The sequence below is a fragment of the Acanthochromis polyacanthus genome, chromosome 1, assembly GCF_021347895.1.
Source record: "Acanthochromis polyacanthus isolate Apoly-LR-REF ecotype Palm Island chromosome 1, KAUST_Apoly_ChrSc, whole genome shotgun sequence".
Classification (NCBI taxonomy): domain Eukaryota; kingdom Metazoa; phylum Chordata; class Actinopteri; family Pomacentridae; genus Acanthochromis; species Acanthochromis polyacanthus.
Genome location: NC_067113.1, coordinates 44,388,758 through 44,413,737, shown reverse-complemented (window position 1 = coordinate 44,413,737; position 24,980 = coordinate 44,388,758). Strand labels below are relative to the sequence as shown.

Genomic DNA, 24,980 nt, shown 5'->3' with positions numbered 1-24,980 from the left:
GGAGCAAGTGAACAGTCAGTTCTTGACGTTCAGGAAGTCGGAAAAACAGGCAATTGAGGGAATATGAGGGACTTGGACAATGGCCAAATTGTAACGGCTAAATGACTGGGACAGTGTGTCTCTAAAAGAGCAGATCTGGTGAGGTGTTTCCAGTGGTTAGTGCCTGCGAATAGTAGTTCAGGGAAGGACAACTGGTGATTCGGTGATGAGGCCCTCTGTGCCCATGGTTCACCTATGTGGATGTAGAGCTGAATGTTATAAAAACCAGCAGTTTTGACACCTTATTTCTTCGACCAGGCCGATTTGCACCTTAATTGCATGTACTTTTGTACACTGGTTTGCCTATTTTCTTGAGTGTAAATGAAAATTAACACGTGTGAGCAACTGGATGCCTTGAATTTCCCCAAGAGGATGAATAAAGTATCCATCCATCCATCCATCCATCCATCCATCCTTCCATCCTTCCATCCTTCCTTCCATCCATCATATATGAACTGGATCATGGCACCATGAAGAAGGTGTTGTGGTTCTGGTGACATTTCTATATTACAGGGAGTCCTCGGTTTACGATATCATCGACCTATGGCGTTTCGTCGCTACGTCAGAACCGTTTACGTGGAACTACCGTAATTTCCGGACTATTGAGCACACCTGAATATAAGCCGCACCCACTAAATTTAAAAAGAAAAAAGGTTTTGTACACATAGAAGCCGCACCTGACTGTAAACCGCAGGTGTCCATGTTGTAACATGAGATATTTTACACAGAAAGATTTTTGAAACTTTTAATTAAATAAATGCTTTTTTTTCCAAGCAGTGTAACATGGCAGTAAAATGCATTGAGTCAGTTCACGCTGCCGACTCAAACGTCTCACCATGGACTCACTGATGCCAAGCTCACGTGCAGCAGCTCTATTTCCTTCTTCAACAGGCAGATCGAAGAAGGAGAATTCATGACTCTTATGAAAATGAACTTACACCACCTGTAGGAACGGAAGTCCGACATAAGTCGAAGACCCCCTGTATATGTACATCCAGTTTCTTCTATGTTGTTTACCAGGACAAAAAGATGGCAGCAGGAAGCATTATGGGAACAAGGCACACTAGTGGAGGCAGTGTGATGACCTTTGCGATGTTCTTCTGGGAAACCTCGGGTCCTGGTCCATAGAGATGATTCTGTGGCATCTACCTCATCGTAGTTTTAGACGATTAACACTTCTTTTCTGGAAACAGTATTGCCTTATGGCCTCTTTAAGCAGGATAATGCTACCTGCAACACAAAATTTGTTGAAGGGAGATCGAGGTGTTGACTTGATACCACAGAATACTGTCAGAGATCTGTGGAGTCCAGATCAGAGCTGTTTTGGTGGTAAAATTTGGATTACAATTTTAATGTATTTTTTCCCTGTTTTTTCCCCAATCTTTGTGTGTTTGGCTGTCAGAAACGGCACTGTTAATCCCATACCATTTTTAGTTGGGCATCCATTAATTCCACTGTTGGGAGTGCGACGCCAAAGCAAATAGATTCTGATTGTCAGTGTGTTTAATTGCCTTCAAAATGCATATATGTTTTGATCATGTGTTATTTTTCTGTATGTGAGTGTCTATCTCCCGCTTTGCTTTTTCTTCTGTTTGACACATATAGTATTCTTCTACGGCTGCAGTATATTTGTGTGTTTATGTGTGTGTGTGTCTGTGTTTACATGTGAGATCTTTCATCCCTCAGCAAAGACTTGGGCTGGAGGACAGCAGGGCATCCCAGCCTGGGGAGTAACAGGCATCAGCGGGAATCTGATGCTGTGCTGGTGTGTGTTCAGAAAAAGAAAAACAGCAAAGAAGCAAACACATATATATACACACACAGACACGTGCACGCACAGAGACCTAGTCTGAGGGCACTGCTGTAATTGGATGTCTGATTACTGTCAGATAGTGTGTGTCGGAGAGAGAAACGGGAGGGGGGGGGCGCCAGAAAAATGAAAGAAAATTCTTCTCTGAGGGATAGAGGGAGAATGCTGCAACAGTCGAGCTGAAGAAAGAGAGATCGACACCCAGAAGTCACATAAAGAGGGAGAGACGGGCGGGAACAGAGAGCGGCAGACAGAGAGGAGTGGGCATGCTCCCTCGTTGTGATCTCTGAGCTTAACACTGACCTTGTGCTTTTTATCTGCAGTCTGACATCCAATCATCCCTTGCTTATCTCTCTCCTCCCTCGCCTTATACTCTACATCTTTTCATCTTCCCATCCTTTTCCATTTCCTCCTTCTCACCTTCTGGTTCCTCTCCTTTTCGTGTTATCTTTCCCCGTTCTCCATCTACCGTACTTCTCATCGTCCAACCCTTCAGTCCATCCTTTTTTTTTTTTTTTCTTTTTCGCTGCTCGCCAGCTATTTCCTCTCATCTGCCCCACCCGGTTCCACACCCGGACTCCCACCAGTCTGCAGAAAGCCGGTGGGATTAAACTGATTGATTGGAAGTACTGGTGATGCGTGACAGGTGCCGGAAGGTCAGATGACTCAATGGAGACATTAACTGACTTGTCTGCAGCCTGAAGACTTTCAGAACTAGTCTCCAGTTGCACTTGTCAGCTCTCACTGCAGTGCTGATAATATACAGCTCATCTGAGAGACTACAGAGCTCCCTGTGTACTGTCTGAGGTTACAATGATCGGTGGGGAACATGCTCATCCTTCTGTACGTAAACAAATATGCACAACATTTGTAGTACATGTCATGTTTTAGACTGATAGACTTGGGATATAACAACAACACTTCCCGTTTTTGTGTTTTTGCAAAATGGGATTTAGACTGCGATCAGAATTATCACGGCTATTTTATGAGAGTGCTTGTAAAAATGCAATTTGATCGCATGGTGTATGGTTATGGTGTAGAGCTACAACCATTATTGGATTAGCCGTCAACTGCTTAGTGGATTTGCAACTGTTGTGAATCAATTATTTGGTTTCAGTGATTATTTTTAAAGGAAAAACTGAAAATTATCTGATTCCCGCCTCTTAAATGTGAATATATTTCTTGTTTCTTTGCTACTCTATGACAGTAAGCTGAATATCTTCAGATTATGAGACTTTTGAAGGCATCGTCTTGGGCTTTATGAAACACTGATTGAGATCTTCCATCATGTTGTGACATTTTGCAGATCTAACAGCGAATCAACTAATTGAGAAACTCATCCACAGATGAATAGTCAATGGAAATACTCATTAGTTGCAGCCTTATTATGGTGCTCCTTCAGTATTCACAGGTAGATGCTGCTTTAGTCGTAGTAGCTGAAAGTAGTACTGTTTCATTTTCTCTAAATCAGTCAGTCTTTTTTCCCTGACATGTGAAACAATCCATTTTGCTGTTACTTTGTTGCATCGATGAAGCGGCCTCTAGTTGTTGCTTTCATAAAAACAAAGTGAGGCATGAGAGGATGAAGCTGATGGAGAGGATGAAGTTCTGATTCAGACACTGCTAATGATTAGAGTGCAGGTCCGGAGGTAGTAACTGAGCCAGTGAAGAGGAGAAAGTACTACATTCAATCACAATTTCTAACGCAGCATTTGTGCTGCAGATACTATTCACGACTTTGGCTTTCCATAATTAACTGACCATGATTGACATTTACACCCGCTATGCACACAAAACAGACCATGTTGATGTAATCATTTGGTTTCAACGTGGGCTAAACTGACATTAGAGTGCCTTATTTAACTCTTTCTAACTGTATTTTTTGTCAAATGTCTGCTGAGTGGAGACTAAAGGCTTCTCTGTGTATCTCCCGACTACGCGGCTGCTACCGTAGCCTGCATGTGAGGCGTTTATGGGAGATCGGTAAATTGTAGTGTCTATCAAGAAGCAGATGTTGATCAAGTGACGGATTTAGTCTGTTAGCAATTTATGAAAGTGATATTGGACAACCTCAGGGAGGAGACTGGTGGCAACATTTACATATTTTCAGATTAAAATGTTTCCTAAATGTCAAGTCTCGCGTGACTGTCAATCAGTGCATGCAAATGAAGATGACTACTTATCAGCGTGTACGGCTGGTTAATGCTATGCTGCTACCAGTGGGAAGTTAATCTGAGAGCGATGGCAGAGAGATGACACAGACGCTTCTAAAACTAAAAAAAAACAAAACATAAATGCTTCTAATGGATTTTCATGGATTTCAAACCTACAACACTGAAACAGATTCTATTTCATTCTCTCATCCACGCTTGTACAGCGCAGACACCGAGCTCCATGCATTAGTTGTCCACCTGTCTCCTCTCAGACCAGACCGAGTGCTGACTTCAGCAAGACTCCCCGACTCCTGTGGTGAAGACAGACCTGCCACCCCACCCTGAACACACACACACATGCACACACGCACACACACATTTACTATGAGATGGAAGGTGAAATCAGATTTTTAGAGGCCAAGATTTCATTTTCAAGGTCCAGTCTGTTCTCCCCGCGCTGCCTTTCATGTTTGCATACTGGGAAAAAAAAGCACACAGTCATTCCTCTATGTATCAAATTAAGATGGAGGGAAAAAAAAATCAAAGTCCTTTATAATTAATTCATGGCACAGTGCTGCTGCCCTGCAACTTTACCCCAGGGAGGTAAATCATAGTAACATATAGAGGTCAGAGATTGTATGACACAGAATATTATAGAGAATAATGTAACAGTGTCCTTATGTTATTACACCATCAACAAACCAATATACTATACTGCAGAAAAAAACTATGAATTTGTAGTTTTAAATGAGCTGTAAGCAGATATATGGACATTTTAAAGTTTTTTTTAAGTGTACAGGGTTTGTCAACAATAGATTTATTATTATTGTAGCCATTTTGACAAGAAATAGGAGGTAAACACTTGCGTTACTAATCACATTAATGAATGCTGTGTACCTCCATACAATAGAATTATTATAAATGTGATTAGTAACACTTGTTGATGTCAAAATGGCTGCTGTGAAAATGGCCTATTGGTCTTTTTCAGCTTTTCCTGTTAAGAGGTGTTGATTATTGTTATTAAGTCAGTCCATGTCCATTCACAGACAGAATTCAGGAAATGTGTCGCTGCACTGTGGCAGGTTTTTTTTTTTAATATTTTAACAGGATTTTGTGAGTTTCATGTATTTTCCGACCTGGGAATACATCCATTTCCCCTGCAAGAAAAGATCTCACCCGGGAAGCCGTTTTACAGGCTCAGTATCTTCAGAAATACAACTTCTGCAGGTTTCAAATTTGGCAAGGACAGACAGAACTGTTTCTAGCAGATCCAAATAGACAAATGTCTTCAGCAGAAGCCATTAAAAAAAAAAATACTGGGCTTTAAATAATGGAAAAAGTACCAAATTGTCAAGCAAGGGTAATATAGGAACATTTACACGTGGATGCATCCATATTTATTACTTAAAATACAGTCTTTGTTCACCATTTCACCAACTTTTGTGGCCTCTAGCGTCAGTAGAACTTTATGTGTGGCAAATATGGAACGCCACGGTTGCAATTTTTGCTATTTGACATAACAAATGGTCATGTAGGACCACAAAAACTGGTGTGCATAGGGGTCTATGCAATGTCTTTATATGTGCAAAGTTACAAGTTGCTCCTATGTTGACTTCATGTTGAAAATTAAAAACATATGAGGCTTATTTTTTCCTGATGTTGCAATACATATGTTTGAAATGCAGCCTGAGCTGACAAACTGATGATAATTCAGCACACAATAACTCACACTACATCTCATGTTTACTGAAACACGTGGTTTCTTTGTTCGTTTGAGCCACTTGAATGCAACTTTGGGAAATTTTAGTGTAAAGCAGTGCTGTAAGGGAAGCTACAATAATGCAGGCAAAAGGAAAATAATGTTTCTATATTGTCGAGAATAAAGTAGATGCAGACTGAAGGATGGTTCCACCAGCTGTATCTGTGTTAATAAATTCTTCTCGGGCAAGATTCTGAATTAGGTTTTTAGTCACAGTAGATACCACATTATTTGTGCCGAGTAGAACATTGCCGGTATTCAGTATCCACCCACTGATCCAAACTGTGCTTCCATTTGTGCTATAGTACCTCTGACTTTATGAGTGTGCTCATAATTTCACCTCAGTGTGTCTTCACGCCATGCTAATCAAACATTTATCGAAAGTACATCCAATTTCTGGAAACTGAGACAACTTTGCCCATTTTCCCCTTGCCCTTATCGCGTTTCATTATCAGCAAATTATGAGCAATTTCAGGCTTAAGTCCATTCTGCGCTCACAAAAGCTTTTCCACCTCAGGCTCAGTTCAGGTCTGAGCCTCATCTCTTTGGGTTCGGGTTGGGGCCGTGCTAAATTTTCCAGCCCATTCGACGCTCTAAGACCTGCGCCCTTCGAGGCATATTTTAATGGGAGGATGTAAATTTTCTTGGGACAGCGGTTTTGTGGGTGGGTGTCAATGATTCATTAGCAGGCCTGGGGAGAAGTTTCAACTCTGAGAGAGAGAAAAAAAAATCCAGGACGCAATATTTACCGCATCACTTAATCCACACCAGAAGAGAGAGGGGGGAAAATAGTCGGCATAGTTACCGGAGTTCACACAAATACATGCATATGCAAAGACTGGATGGTGAGCATGGAACTCACACAGGCATGTCGGAGAAAGAAGTCACACATACACACAAATCTGTGACTTCAAAGGCCCGATGCTGCAGCGCCTCAAGCCACGAACAAAGCATAGAGAAGCAGGGGGCAACTTTTAATTTTAAAGTGTGTGGTAATGAGGTTTAGAGAGGTTTAAAATTAAAAAAAAAAAGAAATGAGCGTCAAAATCAGTTCTCCTGTCGTAATAATTCACTGGCAGGTATTTATGCGGGGGTGAACGCAGAGGGCGGTTTTCGCAAAGAAATGCGCGCTAAGCCGAAGAAAACAAATTAATTTCTTCCTGTGAGGATTTGTAGAAGCACTCATATTTAGTCCAAGCATATTCAATGTTGTGCTAATAGTCGCAATTGACAACGAGTTGCGAGGACACACGTATAATTAGGAGGTGATGCAGCTTTATCATAACAGAAAATTCATTAAAGACTCGCTGCTTCGCTTTCATTTTGTTACAAGCTCGTCTTTGAATGCAAACACACTCACACACTCCAGCGCCAGTGGCATGAAGACAACTAGCTTTAAAGTTAGTCTCATTTCTCATTCAGCTTAGCAGGAAGCCACATTAACATCTCTGTGTGTCCAAGACTTAATGACAGTATAAATACATTACAGGATGCATGGATGTGTCTGTTTGTGTGTCTGTGTGTGTGTAACTTCTGCAGTGTTGAGTTCAGAGTATTGGGAGCTGTATGGAGTGCAGATTGCCGCTGTTGAAGTCATCTCTTCAAACAAGCCTATTTAATTTGCTTTTAGTAAAGAGAACACAAAAGGTCAGATTGAGTGAAAGGTGAACACGTATTAAAGCTGCACAATGTGTCATTGTGGCATCGCAAATCCGCAAATTACCTCAAACACATCATGTTGCAACTCTTTTGCTGCTATACAGAAAAAAAGGAAATTTGAAAATGCTTCTTATTTTTCATGACTAATCTACAGGAGAGATCTGTCTGATAAAATAGAATTCAGTCTGACTCGAGGGCTCTCGGACGCACTGAGGTTTTTATTAAAATTTTCCCTGCGTGATACAACATTTGTTGACATGCAGGCTCCACTTGTGCACACTGAAACGAGAAAGGAACCACTGAGAAGGAAGAATTAGTTGCAAAAGAGGAACACAAAAGCAGTACAGTAACTGGAATATTAATCTTGATCACAACTTTTGCTTCCCACAATTAAATACACAATTGAATGCGCATGAAGTGAAGTCATTTGGTTTTAACTTGGGTAAATCTGACATTAGGATGCCATATTTCATTCTTTTCTAAGTAATTTTTGGTCATACTTGTCTAAGCTCAATGGAGACTAGAAGCTTCTCTGTGCACAGCTGCCTAGCTAGCTTCTACCTGTGAGATTTTTATTTTTTTTTTTAGGAAAATGGATCATAGTGTCTGTCAATCAGCAGATGTTTGAAAAGTGAGGCTTTTGAGTACAAGTTTATTATATTTTGCCTCCACTGGTTGCACTGAATTCCGGTGAAGATTATTTTTAGCCTTATTTTGGTGCAGATTTTGTACATTAGCATGAATGTAGCACGGCATGGAACTTAGAGCATTGCCCTGTTGTAAATCCAATAAATCCAATATTTTAGCGTGAAACCTGCAAATTAATCATTCAGGTCAGTCATTTATATTGGAATATTTCGGCTACAGAAAGTTTGACGTCGACGGCAAACCTATATTTTGTGAGCAGTGTCTTGAAATCGGTCCATATGAAACGAGACAACACACCTAATTTGTTTGCTCATTCGAATTATATGATGGTAACAGCCAGATTTAAATGTCATCCAAAGAAAAATAGCTATTTTGGATGGGTAGATACAAGAGCCCAAACTAAAAGACATTGTCAGCTTTTCCTTTTTTTTGAATGATGTATTATTTTCTATCACCCCAATCATTGCAGAATGATTCTTTTTATTTTCCTCTAATAGTATTCAAATCATCTGGTAAAAACTTCTGTATTTTTTTCTTCATATGACAAAGAAACAAAATTGCAATGTCCATTTCTTGTTCTAATATAAATGCAAAATAGAGGCAAATCCAGATTGGCTCTTTTGCATGCATGTGTGACATGTATTGTGTGTTCTGGTGTTAATTAGCTTCCCTGTTGTGCCATGGCTTTTTCTTAAAACTTCTTTTCCTCACATTGTCTGAATACACTGGGGATACTCTCTGAATAGTTTGACAAGCTGAAGGTGAGAAGAAAATGACAGAAGCAAGATGCACACAGTGAGAGAGATGAGTAATTCATCTTTTTTTTCTCCCCATTCAAGTCTCAGTTGGGTAATGGATGAAATGGTGCAGGGAGAGGAGAGGGTGTGGGAGGGAAGGAGGTTGTTAATTAAATGCTGAGACAGCGGTGTTTCCCGTCCTGCATCAGAAAAGGATTCAATCTCCAAACAGAAAAGGAGCTAATTACAGACTTTAGGGCTTTTGCTTGGAGAGATTGTGGACACAGTTAGCATTGAATTTATCAACACAACTTCGACCCTGCACCTTTATTTCTTCACAGCTGCAGTGGTTACAATGGATGCAAATACACACAAACACGCAGAAACGCTCATTATTCGGCGTTCGTTCATTACCTGCTGCCTGAACACACAAAAGCAGGCATTTAGGATCACAACAATACACTTCACACCTTCACCCAGAGAGGTTAAAAAAAAGAAAACACACACACACACATACATGCAAGGAATTAGGATTCTGTCACATTCAATTCCACACAGAAGCCTCAATAATCAGGTTATTAGCGATAAACCGAGAGCTCTGCGTGTTGGTGCTCAGCGGATGTCGAGCTCCTAATTCAATTAGGCCGTCGTAGATGAACGCGCTACAATTGGTGAATTATGTAATGAACTGACTATTACCGCGATCCAATTGGGCTTTTTATCTGTCGTTGAATGGGGGGAGAATTTCCTGAGTGGTCTCACATTAGCATGCCCAGCGTGTGGCGTTGTGTCTCTAAACAATTAATTATCCGCTTTTTTGCACAATCAGACAAATTATGAGGCGTTGGCTTGCGCTTGCGATGAAAGTTCACATTGATTCATCAGCTTTTCACACTTCAGTTGCTCTAAATACAGTGAGTAATTTAGCCTTAATCCAATAAAAGGCGGCATTATTGACATACAAACAGCCAAATCATGTGTTTGCTGTCGTGTTTATTCACACGATGACGAGAATCTGATGTCCACAGACGGACACTGACTCGCTTTTTGTCAAGAAGCCGAGATGAAGATTGTTAACCTAGATCCTGACTGAAATCAATAGCAGGGCTTGTAGTTCACAGGAACACTTTGTTGTACATCTGAACAAACTTTTTCTGGGATTTTTTTCCACAGTAGCCTTACAATTTTTTTTTTTTTTTTTTTTTTTGCAAGACAGTTTTCTTTAATTCTTTGGTATCTTATTAAAGCACATCCTTGGTGTTCTGTGTTGTTTAATTTATTTTATGTTAAATCTCTCTTCTATGCTTCCTTTTTTTAACTTTCAACTTGACATTCTGTGAGTGATTAAAAAGAAAAAGAATACTTGACATTTCTCCTCACTTGACCTCGTTCCTGGTGCGAGCTAATAACCGATGCTCAGCTACTTTTTTCACATCATCGAGAATATGAAGTGTTTTAGGAGTGAAAGTGCAGTCAAATGAACAAAGTGTTTGCACCAAGTTTGATATTGCCTTTATCTGGGAAGTCTGTTCTCCATGGGGACAGTTATTGATGACGGCTGTGAGGCTATAAAACAAACGAAGATTTAATCACTTTTACGCCGCTCCAAGGACAATGCAAACATCAGCTCTTGTGTTTATGTGTATATACACACGTGGACAAAATTGTTGGTACCCCTCAGTTAAAGAAGGAAAAACCCACAATTCTCACTGAAATCACTTGAAACTCACAAAAGTAACAATAAATAAAAATTGATTGAAAATTAAATAATCAAAATCAGCCATCACTTTTGGATTGTTGATTAACATAATTATTTAAAAAAACAAACTAATGAAATAGGGCTGGACAAAAATGATGGTACCCATAACTTAATATTTTGTTGCACAACCTTTTGAGGCAATCACTGCAATTAAACGATTTCTGTATTTGTCAATGAGCGTTCTGCAGCTGTCAACAGGTATTTTGGCCCACTCCTCATGAGCAAAGAGCTCCAGTTGTCTCAGGTTTGATGGGTGTCTTCTCCAAATGGCATGTTTCAGCTCCTTCCACATATGTTCAATGGGATTCAGATCTGGGCTCATAGAAGGCCACTTTAGAATAGTCCAACGCTTTTCTCTCAGCCATTCTTGGGTGTTTTTGGCTGTGTGTTTTGGATCGTTGTCCTGTTGGAAGACCCATGACCTGCGACTGAGACCAAGCTTTCTGACACGAGGCAGCACATTTCTCTCCAAAATGCCTTGATAGTCTTCAGATTTCATCGTACCTTGCACACTTTCAAGACACCCTGTGCCAGATGCAGCAAAGCAGCCCCAAAACATTACTGAGCCTCCTCCATGTTTCACCGTAGGGACAGTGTTCTTTTCTTCGTATGCTTGGTTTTTGAGTCTATGAACATAGAGTTGATGTGCCTTACCAAAAAGCTCCAGTTTGGTCTCATCTGTCCAAAGGACATTCTCCCAGAAGCTTTGTGGCTTGTCAACATGCATTTTTGTAAATTCCAGTCTGGCTTTTTTATGAGTTTTTTTCAGCAGTGGTGTCCTCCTTGGTCGTCTCCCATGAAGTCCACTTTGGCTCAAACAACGACGAATGGTGCGATCTGACACTGATGTACCTTGGCCTTGGAGTTCACCTTTAATTTCTTTGGAGGTTGCTCTGGGCTCTTTGGATACAATTCCAACGATCCGTCTCTTCAATTTGTCATCAATTTTCCTCTTGCGGCCACGTCCAGGGAGGTTGGCTACTGTCCCGTGGGTCTTGAACTTCTGAATAATATGAGCCACTGTTGTCACAGGAACTTCAAGCTGTTTAGAGATGGTCTTATAGCCTTTACCTTTAAGATGTTTGTCTATCATTTTTTTTCGGATGTCCTGGGACAATTCTCTCCTTCGCTTTCTGTTGTCCATGTTCAGTGTGGTACACACCTTTTCACCAAACAGCAGGGTGACTACTTGTCTCCCTTTAAATAGGCAGACTGACTGATTATGAGTTTGGAAACACCTGTGATGTCAATTAAATGACACACCTGAGTTAATCATGTCACTCTGGTCAAATAGTTTTCAATCTTTTATAGAGGTACCATCATTTTTGTCCAGGCCTGTTTCATTAGTTTGTTTTTTTTAAATAATTATGTTAATCAACAATTCAAAAGTAATGGCTGTTTTTGATTATTTAATTTTCAATAAATTTTTATTTATTGTTACTTTTGTGAGTTTCAAGTGATTTCAGTGAGAATTGTGGTTTTTTCCTTCTTTAACTGAGGAGTACCAACAATTTTGTCCACGTGTGTAGAATGCCTTGTTGCTTCATGATTTGCTGTGTTGTGTGCTACGTGTACAAAATGCACGTGTCAAATTTGGTCATTATCCTTGAGAAAATACTCCCAACTTGCCAGCGTTTGTCTCCACGGTGAGGGGCGGAGACGGGGGTTGCCTGTGCAGATTTTGTCACTTTAGTTATTATCCTTGAGAGGCTTTTAATTTGAGGCTAATGAGTATTTGTTTTAGCAATCATGCACGCTGGCGTGTGTGTGTGTGTGTGTGCGCGTCTGCGTGGGCGCGAGCGTGTGTGTGATTTAGGGTTGTGATATAGTGGAAGCGACAGACTGTACAGATGTTCAATAAATGGACTGGAACAGGCAGGGAGGAAAGGGGACATCATTCATACTCTCTCTCTCTCTCTCTCTCTCTCACACACACACACACACACACACACACACACACACACACACACACACACACACACACACACACACACACACACACACACACACACACACACACACACACTAATGCACGGAGACAAATGACATGAACCGATGTGTCTACTCGCACACTAAAGACATGGATGCACACAGTTGGTCATACATCGTGCGCTGGTTACAGGTGATGTGTAACAATGACATAATCCTCCACACACACCTTTCACCTTCAGCTGGGCTAATGATGCAATTCAGCAAACCTAATTAACAGCACAGAACTCCAATATAAAGTCTGGATTAGTGCAAAACAGCACGAGATGTTAGGCTGTGTGTGTGAGATCAAAGCAGAGCGAAAGAAAAGGGATAAGGTTACAGAACTTATCACATATTACTAATAGCATAATTGCCGTCCTCAGCGGTGGTAAATGAAAGAGTGTGAAGTGGGTACAGATCATTTATTCTTGCAGCTCACACTGCAGTAATCTTGAACCTTTGTTTCCATTTCTTCTTGCAATCCGCACCTCCAACCTCCAGCATCATTTAATGTTAACAGATTCTCTTTTTGTTTTCTTTCCTTTTTAGTCCTTCACTGCTCTTAATCAACAGTTTTCAAAAGGGATAATATTATCGGCCTGATATCAGCGCAAAAATGTTATATCGGTCAATATCGTTGTCAGGTTTTTTTTTTTTACTTATCATGAAAACTGATAAAATAATGCCTGGATTTTGCCCTCATTTACTCATAGAGGGAGGGAGGGAGGAAAAATATGAACTGTTGTTTGAGACAATTTAAAAAAGGCATAAATATGGCATTTTTTTTGTAAGTTTGTTTCCACGACAGGAGATATGTGATATTAACTAAAATGATTAAATAGCCCACATATCGGTATCAGTAGACATCAGAATCTGAAATTGAGAGTTGGACAATATCGGCATAGCTGTTATCGGCAAAAAGCCAATATTGGACATCCCTAGTTCTCCCTCAACTAATTCCACTATTTTTTTGTCTTTTCGTCTTCTTGTCTTTTTTATGTCTCACTTTTAATGCTACACCTTAGTTTTATCTACTTTCTTCTCTACACAAGAAATATTGACTATATATGAAGATTCTATCCAAATGCATGGGGAAAAAATTGTTCATAGCATGATTTATTGAGAGAAAAATCCAGATTTTGTCCAGAGAAGCTGCAGTGAATTAGCAGACTTGGATCAGTTTAGACATTTTTAAAAATCCCTAATTTAATTGCACCTCCAGGTAACGTGCTGGCAGCACATTTTTTGTGATTTTAATAATTTACTTTACATTTACAGGTTTTTTTCTGCTATACATATATCAATTACAGAAATGCTCTTGTCTTTGACTGTAGATACTATTAAAATAATAGCAAATATCTGTATCTTTATTGTAGATTTACCATTAAATAACAGTTTTTTACTGTCAGTGCACCATTACTAGAAAATGTCCCTGGTATATAAAAAAAAAGTTCAATTCTTTTAACTACAAAGTCACCATTGGAACATTTTTTAAATTTATTTCTTTTTGTTATCTGTGGACACACTGTTAATTACCAGAAAACTCAATGTTTTTTGAATTAGAAGACAAAGTCCTAGTAATGAGCTACCAGTGATTTTTCTGTTCTACAGGTTTACGTCTTAGAGTTTAGTCTCCTGTCACCAAACTGCCTTTCTAGTATTTTTATTAGTTTTTTTTTTGTTACCAAGAGTGCTTCATGTTTCCCTGACATCACTTGCAAATGCCGCTGAAACTTTTTTCTTACCTTTTCTTTGATTTACCTCACTATGCTGCTCCGTGCTTTTGCTAACATTCCAACGACCCATTTATTCGTAAAGCTGTGAGGCTGTTCTGAGCATTACAGCCTTCATCCAAGGCCTGAGAGCTTTCAAACAAGTTTGGAACACTCTTGTGTCAAACAGTTGTAGGTTGAATCAAGGTGGAGCGGCTGAAAGTTTACGAATACAGAATGAAAAAATGCAAATCAGTGGCTGCAAAATAGACCATTAATTTTATCTCTCTTTTTTTTTTTTTTTCTGTTTCTTTCCCAGGTGGCGTGTGCATCGCCCAGTCTTTGAAGATCCCAAGGGAGCCCAGGCCAGGGGAGTTTGACAAGATCATCAGACGCCTGCTGGAGACCTCCAATGCCAGGGCCATCATCATGTTCGCTAATGAGGACGACATACGGTACGTGCCGTGCACTCAAACAGGAGCCCTGCTGCACACTTCCCCACCTGCTACCAGTTATACTTTTTGTTTAATAACATCTCCTGTGCCGGTTTCTATGTGTTTTATTTCACAGCAGGAAATCTGTGACACCTACATGCCCAATTTGAGTTAAAATGATGTTACGCAGCTGAAATTAGGACAGAAGTAGAAGTTGTAAAGGACAAGCTTGACTTGTTCACTTGTTAAAACTGTTGCATTGAGTCGCTGTAGCCCTTAAAGTAATACAGAGTCGAACCCTTTCTGTGATGAATGAGAGCTGGATCAGACAAGTTCATGCTGTTCTCAGGACTATGTCACTGAAATTTACTGTCTTGAAAGGTCAATCAGCCACTGATTAGATCTAACGTGAAGTACCCAGTCATAGGCGCATTTATGTCTATTTAAATTTGCATTGAATTAGCAGAATTGGATCAGTTAAGAGGGCTGCACAGTGGAGTAGTGGTTAGCACTTTCGCCTTGCAGCTAGAAGATCCCTGGTTCAAATCCCAGGGTGGGCCTGGGATCTTTCTGCATGGAGTTTGCATGTTCTCCCTGTGCATGCGTGGGTTTTCTCCGGGTACTCCGGCTTCCTCCCACAGTCCAAAAATATGCTGAGGTTAATTGATGACTCTAAATTGTCCGTAGGTGTGAATGTGAGTGTGATTGTTTGTCTGTATATGTAGCCCTGTGACAGACTGGTGACCTGTCCAGGGTGTCCCCGGCTCCAGCACCCCCCGCGACCCTAGTGAGGATAAAGTGGTGTATAGAGGATGGATCAATTAAGAGATTTTGTTAAAAAAAATCTCTAATATAAATCCAAGTCCAGGCAGTAAACTACCATCTAATTGTATGTTATTTTCTGGATTTTTTTAGAACTTTATTTGTCATTGCAACAAGTACAACGAAATTGCAAATTACTGATGGATTTACGTAACATTTCCATTTTTTGTGCTGTATATCGATCAATAAGTCGCAAAAATTGTCCTGCATTTGGTTATACATCCAGCATTAAATGCGTCACTCACATGTTGCTGTTCTTTCTGGAGTTGTATTAATTTTCTGCTTTTATCCCTCAAACAGACGAGTTCTGGATGCAGCTAAAAGGAACAACCAGACAGGCCACTTCCTGTGGGTGGGTTCAGACAGCTGGGGGTCCAAGATCTCCCCTGTGATTGGCCAGGAGAGAGTGGCCGAGGGAGCCATTACGATTCTTCCCAAACGAGCATCTGTGGACGGTAAGAATGTGTGAAAACATTAAATCAAACCATGTTAACACAGTAATATACACTACTAGTCAAATGTTTGGACAGACCTTCTCATTTAATGTTTTTTCTTTATTTCCATGATTATTTACATTGTAGGTTCTCACTGAGGGCATATCTAGCTTATCTAGTAAAAAAAGTATGAAATCAGTCAAAACAGGTTTTATATTTTAGATTCTTCCAAATAGCCACCCCACTGCCTTCCACACTCTTGGTATTCTCTCCATGAACTTCATGAGGTAGTCAAATGAAATGGTTTTCACTTCACAGGTTTCTTGCTTCTTAATGGGGTTGGGACCATCAGTTGTGTTGTGCAGAAGTCAGGTTGGTACACAGTTGACAGCTCTATTGGACAACTGTTGGAATCCATATTATGGCAAGAACCAGTCAGATCAGTAAAGAGAAATGACAGGATATGGAAATCAAAGCAAAGGGAGGCTATTTGGAAGAATCCAAAATATAAAACCTGTTTTGACTGATTTCACACTGTTTTGTTTACTACATAGTTCCATATGTGTTCATTCATAGTGTTGATGCCTTCAGTGAGAATCTAGAATGTAAATAGTCATGAAAATAAATAAAACCATTACATGAGAAGGTGTATCCAAACTTTTGACTGGTAGTGTACATGCAAGTGTACCGAACAATAAATAAGGAATCATCTCCAAGAGTTCATTTACATGTCTAACTAATCCCATGTACTTGGCTTAGTGACAAATTAGAGAAAGCAGAGGCTGCGGGTGCTCAAAGTCTGATAGATCAAATTAGATGGACAAGAAAAGACCAGAAACAGGAAAAAATGAAATACAGTCAGGTTCCCTCGCTGTTGGTCCCAGTGGGCAACAAGTTTTTGCCATTAGACCAGAGAGGATATCCTCTTTTGCTCCCTGTCGGAACTCCCTATTAGATAATTGACTCCTGGAGGGCCACAAAGGCGACAAGAGTGAGGGAGAAAAGTAGAAGTTTAAATAAATCAAAGTCAGCTCGGCCTGGTTCACATGAGGAAGCAAGCTGTGGGGGTCTTAAGAAAAGATGGAAAAGCTGTGAGCGAGATGGAACCAGAGGAGGCTTAATAAGGAGAGTGGACAGAGAGTTACCAATTTATTAGGTACACCTGGTGATATGATGCAATGTATTCAGTGATTCTGCAATAGATGGTATGTGGAGACTTCAAGGGGTGTGGATTCAACTGTAAGGTTGTTTTTAAGGTAGTAGTTTAATATCTTATGTTGTGCCTTAAATATTGCATATTACACCAATACCATTCATCTGACTGTCTCCAAAAGCAAGAAAATGGCTTGAAGTTATGTTGTCATTATCAGTCAGACTGTGTCATTTTTACACTTTTTATAAGGATTCTAGCACCAGCTCAAACATGCTAATTAGTAACATTTCGAGGTGCTAGTTGGCGGATATTTTTCTGTCTTTGGAAAGTGTCAGGCTTCCTCTTTTCCCCAGTTGCCGGTCTTGGTGCTAAACTGTCTGTCAGCTGGTTCAGGCTTCACATTTAGGGCGCAGATTAGAGCTGGAATCACTGGTCGGATTTAAATCGCTTTGTTGAGTTCAAAGACTGGTAGTCACTATAGTCTGTCTTTAAGGCAGGGCTCACAGCAGTACGTAAACAATTTAATTCATTATAATATTTCTGTATATGATAGATTGTCCTGAAAATATTTTTAAGCACCAAAAAAAATTACATAATGCATAACTATTTCACATTGTGTCACATAACTGAAAAATAAATGCCTGTGGTCGAGACTGTCCTTCCAATATTAGATGATTAGATAATCCAAATAATTCGGATACTTCAATTCAGATAATTAGAGTATTATCTGGAGTTAAGAAGCAAACATTCAACACCAAAGTTCAAGAATTAACATGAATTTTATCCACTTGCAAGAGCATTCAATACAACCCTGCATTATTCTACCAGAAGCCTTTTATATTATTATCATTATCTTTGTTATTATATAGGGCTCCTTACAACCAAAAACATCACAGAGAGCATTAAAAAACCTTTCCTTGTTCCCCCTGTCCTGCAGTTTCACATTTATTACAGACTTAAATGGCCATAAAAATACAATTTTACTACGGCAAAGATGGACTTCAACAGGTCAGATTAATGAGACTCACCAGCAATCACTGCCATCTGTGATCTGACAAAACAGGAGTTGGAGTTCAGTTTGTTGCTTCCAAGTGTTTGGAAGAGTCTTTCATCTAAATTTCGTAAATATCTGCGGCATCAAACAAAAAGAGAGTTTTGGAACACCAGTAGTAACTCTGTTATTTACTTATGAGCTATTAAAATGATCCCCGCCATGATCAGTTAGCATATAATAGCACTTACCACTGTGCGCTTTTCTTCATATCAGAAAGGTGAGCTGTCAAAGTCACTGTTTATACACTACAGTTTACTCATTTGTCACATTGCATGGATAATTAGTCTTTACTCTTGTGTGTATGGCAAATATAGCGTGCATACTGTGGCCTACACATGAATGACAGGATACTGTGATTTGGACAGATGGAAGAAACCAGAAATGCTCCGTACCCCGTCTCTGAGAAGGGCTTAACTTATCAGAGCTGACTTGAAAGCATCGTCGTTGGACAGGTTTGTGCAGAGGTGTTCACGATGCTAACCATCTGTAAACTCTGGATTGATTCCATGCAGGAGTTCAGCCAGCTGTCACGTATAAATCAATGTATGGCAAACGCTTCGTAGAGACTTTGCACCCTTAACTAGCAACAATTTTCTCTCCTAGCATGAGTGAATTTTTAGAGCCTTACAGTGCCATGTATGGTTTTTATTTTTGTTAGTGTCACATCTGCGATCATGATGGGAAACGTGCGATTCCACATGACACGTGCTTCCTATTGAGTCACACGGGGAGTAAACCTACTGTTCCCAGCAGTGGAACTATCAGTGGAGCTGCACAGGTGCACACAGAAACCATTGCCGTGACAGCTGAAGAGATTAATCAAGGCAGCTCTTGTCAGCTTTTACAGTGAGCCAGGCGTGGGACAGCCTGTCTAAGCCAGTCTGATTGCCCCCCTCCCCCCCTCCCCCCAACACACACACACACACACACACACACACACACACACACACACACACACACACACACACACACACAATTTATGGGTAGTTTCACCTGCATGATGTTACCCCTTAACTACTGTCTTGAAAATTGTACTTTTTTTTTTCAATTAATGAATGTTTCTTTGCAGTTTTTTCTGCACCTGAGGTTCACTGGAATTATATCGCCCCTGTTTCTTTAGTAGCCAATAAATCTCTAATGATGTCAAGGAGAGGGATAATAACAATGAGTCTTCTAAAAATCCAGTTTCCCCCACAGACAACACAGGAAAAAGTGTTTCCCCGTTAAATGGTGGTATCAGCTAAGTAGTACAAGAGTGTTTGTCTTTCTCGTTTCTCCTTTCTTTCACACATCTCTTCATCTCATCCTGCCAGCTACTGACAGGTATTTCCATTCCTCTGAGTGGAGAAATGTGTTCTTCCCCATTTCTTTCCTTCTCTCTAGTTATTAAATTGGACAAGTAGCCGAGCTGTTGTGAAAGCTCGCTTTAAAATGTTTGCTCTCAGCTTCAGAATTTCATAAAAACTCCGATACAGGATGTGCTCCGCAGAAAAGCCTTTTCAGTCATACGTAGACTATTCGTAACACATGCCTTTGTGTGTCAAAAAGTATTACACTGACATGAAAACCTGATTTCCTAGTACAGGCAGTCTCTTTGGAAATGAAGCCCTTAACCCGTGAACCACTGCGTGTTGAAACCAGTTCATCTAATCAGAATGATGCTGGTTCCTTGTGGATCGGTCGAAGTATTCGGTAGAGTTTACATGAGTAAAAACTGAACCCTCTCCTCACCCAATGTTTTTTTAAAAACTTTTACTCCTTGCTGTCTTTTATACAGCATTCGACCGGTACTTCCGAAGTCGCTCACTGTCCAACAACAGAAGAAATGTTTGGTTTGCCGAATTCTGGGAGGAAAACTTCAACTGTAAGCTGGGGATGCACGGTAAACGTCCCGGTAGCCTGAAGAAATGCACAGGTAAGGCTACATCTGACGTCTTCCATTAAATGAGTGTCTTGCCACCATGATTTCAGCCATGTAGGCAAGAAAAAGATGTCACAGAACTGTTCACCTGCTAAACTCCAAGCAGTTTCTTGCCTTTTTTTATTTTTTGCCCCGGACACATCTTTACATCCTTCAGTGCAACATAAAGTCCTGTACCTCTATGGAAGTGGAACAACCAAATATAAAGGGGTGGAGTGAAATGAAAATTTCTTTTGTCCAACATAGAGTGTAAAGGCATGGTTGTTTATTTTCCAAATAAAACAAAAAACAAAACTGAAGTCTACATGTTCAGTATTTTTGAAGTGACCCCAGGTGATCCCAGGAATAAAACAGTGACTCTACATAAAGTAGATATTTTGCTACTTACATTTTTATTTTGTATCCACACTTGTCTGCTAACTGCTCCGTGTAAACGCTGCCTGCAGTTCAACCTAGTTCAGTTGAAAAGTTGTAGATTTTCTGTCGCTTCGGTGCCCTCTGAGTCACTCATGGCTTCACAGTTGCTAAGAGGAGCTCAGAATTTTTTAGTTTTTTACTAAATCTCCTCAGTACAAATGATGAATTTTTGGCAAATTGAAAAAAAATCCCAATTTAACCTTTCTGTATGTTTACTGATTGGACATCATGTCACTGATGAGTGCTTTATTATGTCAGAAAGATGTAAGTCTATAATTTTTTTTCCGTTTTTCACTCTTTTGCCTATGACAAATGGTGTCATTCTGGAGATTTCTACAGATTTTTTTGAGATTCCAATGATTAAAATGATTGCATTTTCCTTTTTTGATTTTTCAAATAACTGCCGCCATTAAATAAGTGAAGGTTTGTTTGGATATTACGGTCACAGAACGGTAAAGACTCCGAGCTACAAATGAGGTTTCACTTTATGACAAACTGTGTTGACAATGGGAGAAAAAGATCCTTTCATACCACAGATGTCAAGTCTGCAAATGTGGACACTTTGTCAGGTGGTCATAATTGATCTTCTGTCATCCTGGCACCACATCAACGACATCTTGCTCAGAGTCGTTCTTCTGATGTTACTTCAATGTAGAACAAGAAGTAATGCTCCATCTTAAAGTGCGTCCTCTAAGCAACCTGAGTTTTTCCAATTACATGGCCCACAGATTAACCACATCACTGTGAAACTTCACTGGAAGATCTCAGCCCTAGAAAACATTGTCAACAGGGATGTATTGACTGTATATTGTAAAGTGCACTGTTTGCTCCAGTAAGTACCCTTAAACACATTGCAGTAGCTTTTAAGAAGCAATACAGCTCAACAGGAATGATTGTATACCTAAAGTTAGAGAGGAAGTGCAGTAATTGCCGTAGTCTGTGCTTAAAAATACAACAATGTGCTCTCATTTGTATATGTGTCTACATACATGTGTGTATTTGTCCTGTAATAGGCTCCCCTTGCTGTCATTTTTCTCATTGTGTTTCTATGGCATGCGTGGTTTGACGACATTTTGCCGTCTTATCAAAATGCATAAAGCTTGTTATTTTACACAAGACCAAGCACTGCAGCTGATGTGGAACCTGCGTGTCGGGCGCTTTGTATGTACATGTGTGTACTTGATCTAGACAGGGCGGCGTGTTGCATTTTTACCGCTCCTGGACCTGTCACTGGCTCCACAAAAACTGCCCTACTTAGAGCAGAGTTAGCGATGTCGTTGCTGATGACCTGCATGTGTGACCTTTCCAGTTTAGGTGCTATATGACCTCCGAGCTGCTGTGATTGAGTCTGTATGTTTATGTGCCTGTCACAGCGAGTATTCCCCGGCTGCTGCCTGCCATTAGTTCACATAATTAGGTTTGTAAGGGCTGTGACTCCCATTGACCGTCTATTACTAGCCGTGGCATCTGTGTATGTGGGCGTGTATGTCGTTGTGCAACAGAGTCCATTAATTCCAAGTGCTGGGGTTTTCAACTTCCAGAACATCAACACAGAAGCCAATCAGCAGCCTGCTGCTCAAGGTCGCCGTGGCGACACAGCTGACGGGAGGATGTGGAAATGGGTGCGATTATTGCATGTGACTGGGCTGGAAGGGAGAGACAAATACAAAGTGTCAACAAGTGCAAATGGGAAAATTTACAGGAAGGGAGATTGTAAAATATTGTCTGGATGCACAAATTACACATCAAGAGAAAAAGAAATGATAATAAAATGCACGGATAACGCGGGAATAACAACAAATTAGAGCCGACAAACTAATAAGACTCAGGTGGACTGAGAAAAGGAGGAGGAAATGAAAATGGTTCTTTCCGAAGTGAACAAATTTTGTCCAAATATGACCTAAGGACAACCCTCAGCCAGAATTATTGAATAAATCACACACTGACATGTTTTAACTAATTACTACCAACAAAAATTGACTATAATTGGCCTTTGGACTTGGAATCAAGACTAAACTCTAAGCACAGAGATGATGATAGAGCAAAAAAAAAAAAAAAAAAAAAAAAAAAAATATATATATATATATATATATACATATAGCCAGTTGCCCCATACTTTTCGCTAGCTGAGCTGCTAGCTGAGCTGCTAGCTGAGCTGCTAAGCTGCCTGCCTGGCTAAATACTGGAGCTATGTCGAAAATTCATTTCTCCATCACTCACTTGTATGAAATGACATATGAAAACAGACCCCAGGTTGAAAAAAACCGAAGTTCCCCTTTAACAAGACTCTCTCTGTTGGGCTTTCCTTTAGTATGACACCCATCTGTAGTTCTTCTTGACTCGTGTGTCAGTACAAAATGAGTTACATGGGTATAATACATATTTAATGGAAGTAACCAGCATGCTTAAGAAAGTAAAATCACTCATACAGTCCTGTAGTTGTGACATGATATCTTCCAGTGGTGTATTTGAACTTTTTTTTTACCGTTGGTGCAGCTCCTCCACCAGTCCGATAAATTCATTTTAATGATTTATTTAGAGTACATTACCACAAGTTTCATCTTTCATCATTTCATCTTTCATCAAGAGAATAGTGAGCACACAAGAAAAGGGGAAATCCAAAGCACTCAGACTTCTGAAGTCAAAAAAAAAAAAAGTAAAAAGCCTCTTTTTTTCCACTCGTGGCTCAAAAGCACATCAGCCTGGACAACTCAGACGCTGGAATAAAAGCAGTTTGAAAGCGTTGCAGTCAGGTAAAACTGGCGCCTGAGGGGGAACTAACTGAAGCAGACACCAGATCACAGATAAGCCTACACACTTAAATGCTCGCAAACACTTACATGCTCTGTGGCTGGAGATAAAATCGTGAATGAGTGCAGGAGCTGTGTGTTAATTAATGTGATCCTTTGACGTGTAGTACTGCGTGTAGTTGCCTTGTTTTTGCACAGATAGAGATGTATATACTCCTGGTACACGTGTCAGTTGGTCAGAGATAATGTCTGGTTCCACTGAAATCCAATTGGAGTTTACCATTTGATTCCATTTGTTGTTGGAAACTGATTTCCCCAGCAACGCAGATCAGAGCAGGACCCGCGCCTAATTGGAGCGACGATGATGGTTGAAATATAAAGACGTTTAGATCAAGCACAGGACAGATCTCAGATGTGTTCATGAAGCCGTGATTTTTCACACCTTTCCAGATCATAATCTCTGACTTACGCCGGGATAAACTCTCTTCTCCTCATAGAAAATGAAGGCAGCAGCTCCGCCTCAATCGTCACACTGTGACTCTGGTTGATCTCTCAAATCATCGCATCCGTGTTCAGTGGAACCAGCATTTCCCTGCTCTGGGATGGACACAAACACACCGAGACAGCCATGACAGATGCTCACAAGCGTACACAGCGACACACACAAACAAAAGGGGAAAAAAAAACAAGTATGAAAGTGCATCCACACACTCTGTTCGTCTGCTCTTTTCCACCTGGGCACATCAATGGATCCTTTCCACCAATGAATGGCATTGGCTGTGACGGGAGCTGTACGCCTCGGGTACACACAGAGGAATTAAAGTGTACCGAGAGCAGGAAACAAGGTTGTTACACTGTTGGATGTTGCTTTTTTCTTTGTCTTTTGTGTCTGTGTGGGTTGTAACTTGTCACTCTCAAGGGAATGACACCAATATTTTATCTTTTCTTCGGTGATCTTTCCTGACTTTGTTGACTGTCAATCATCAACTGTCTCAGTTTTCTCTCATCCTTGATCTGGAATTTCTGGTGTATGTTTTCAGTCAGAAAAGAAAAGACTGATTTGATTCCAAACAGTCAAACTTGTTGGTTATTTGGGATTGGCTAAGTCCGTCTGTGTTTGCTTTTTTAGGCTGATTTTTGTCATTTATCTCGGTCTGCCTCCTTGAGAATTCAACTTAGTGAATAATTCATCTGTAAAATGCAATTCAAAGCATATGCTAATAGGAACTGGCAGTTGAAGTTGTGCGTGTGAAGAGCAAGTTAGCAGCACGTAGCAGCAGCTACTGTGAAGTGCAAGCCAAGTGAGGTTAAGTCACTTTCATAAAGTGTGTAGAGTATTTTTTGTAAAACTAGAATATCCAGAGGTTTCATGGATCTGGAATGGTCACACAGCTCCTTATTGAAGAGTTGAGTCTCTGATTTTGACAGTTATGTTAAGAATAGACTGGCTAGAGGTAACTTGAATGCATCATTTTTGGGCTAATTTGTGCAGAAGTGCTGTGATACATGGTTGTCTAGAAAAGGCAACAACAGCTGTGATTGTTTATGAACAGACAGGAGAGGCTGATCATAGATGAGCTTTGCTGTCATTGTGTTTTTAGAAACGCAAACACAGAGAGAGGCGCAGCTCCACAGTGAAATCAGAAATACTTTATTGATCCCCGAGGGGAAACTGCTTACGTTGCAGTTGCTCCAATTCAAAGTCAAATCTAAGCAGCACAAAAAAAAATAGATAAACATGAGCAGAA

The 24,980-nt window shown here is 40.2% G+C and overlaps 1 protein-coding gene across 4 annotated transcripts in view; it reads left to right on the top strand.

Moving 5' to 3' along the window:
* Positions 1-24,980, top strand: part of grm8a (glutamate receptor, metabotropic 8a) — a 329,262-nt gene that overhangs the window by 220,613 nt on the left and 83,669 nt on the right. For all 4 annotated transcript variants that reach the window (XM_051944844.1, XM_051944828.1, XM_051944847.1 and 1 more), the window contains 3 exons: positions 14,567-14,702; positions 15,804-15,958; positions 19,922-20,059. In XM_051944844.1, coding sequence (XP_051800804.1) covers positions 14,567-14,702; positions 15,804-15,958; positions 19,922-20,059 — 429 coding nt within the window. The remainder of the gene's footprint in view (positions 1-14,566; positions 14,703-15,803; positions 15,959-19,921; positions 20,060-24,980) is intronic.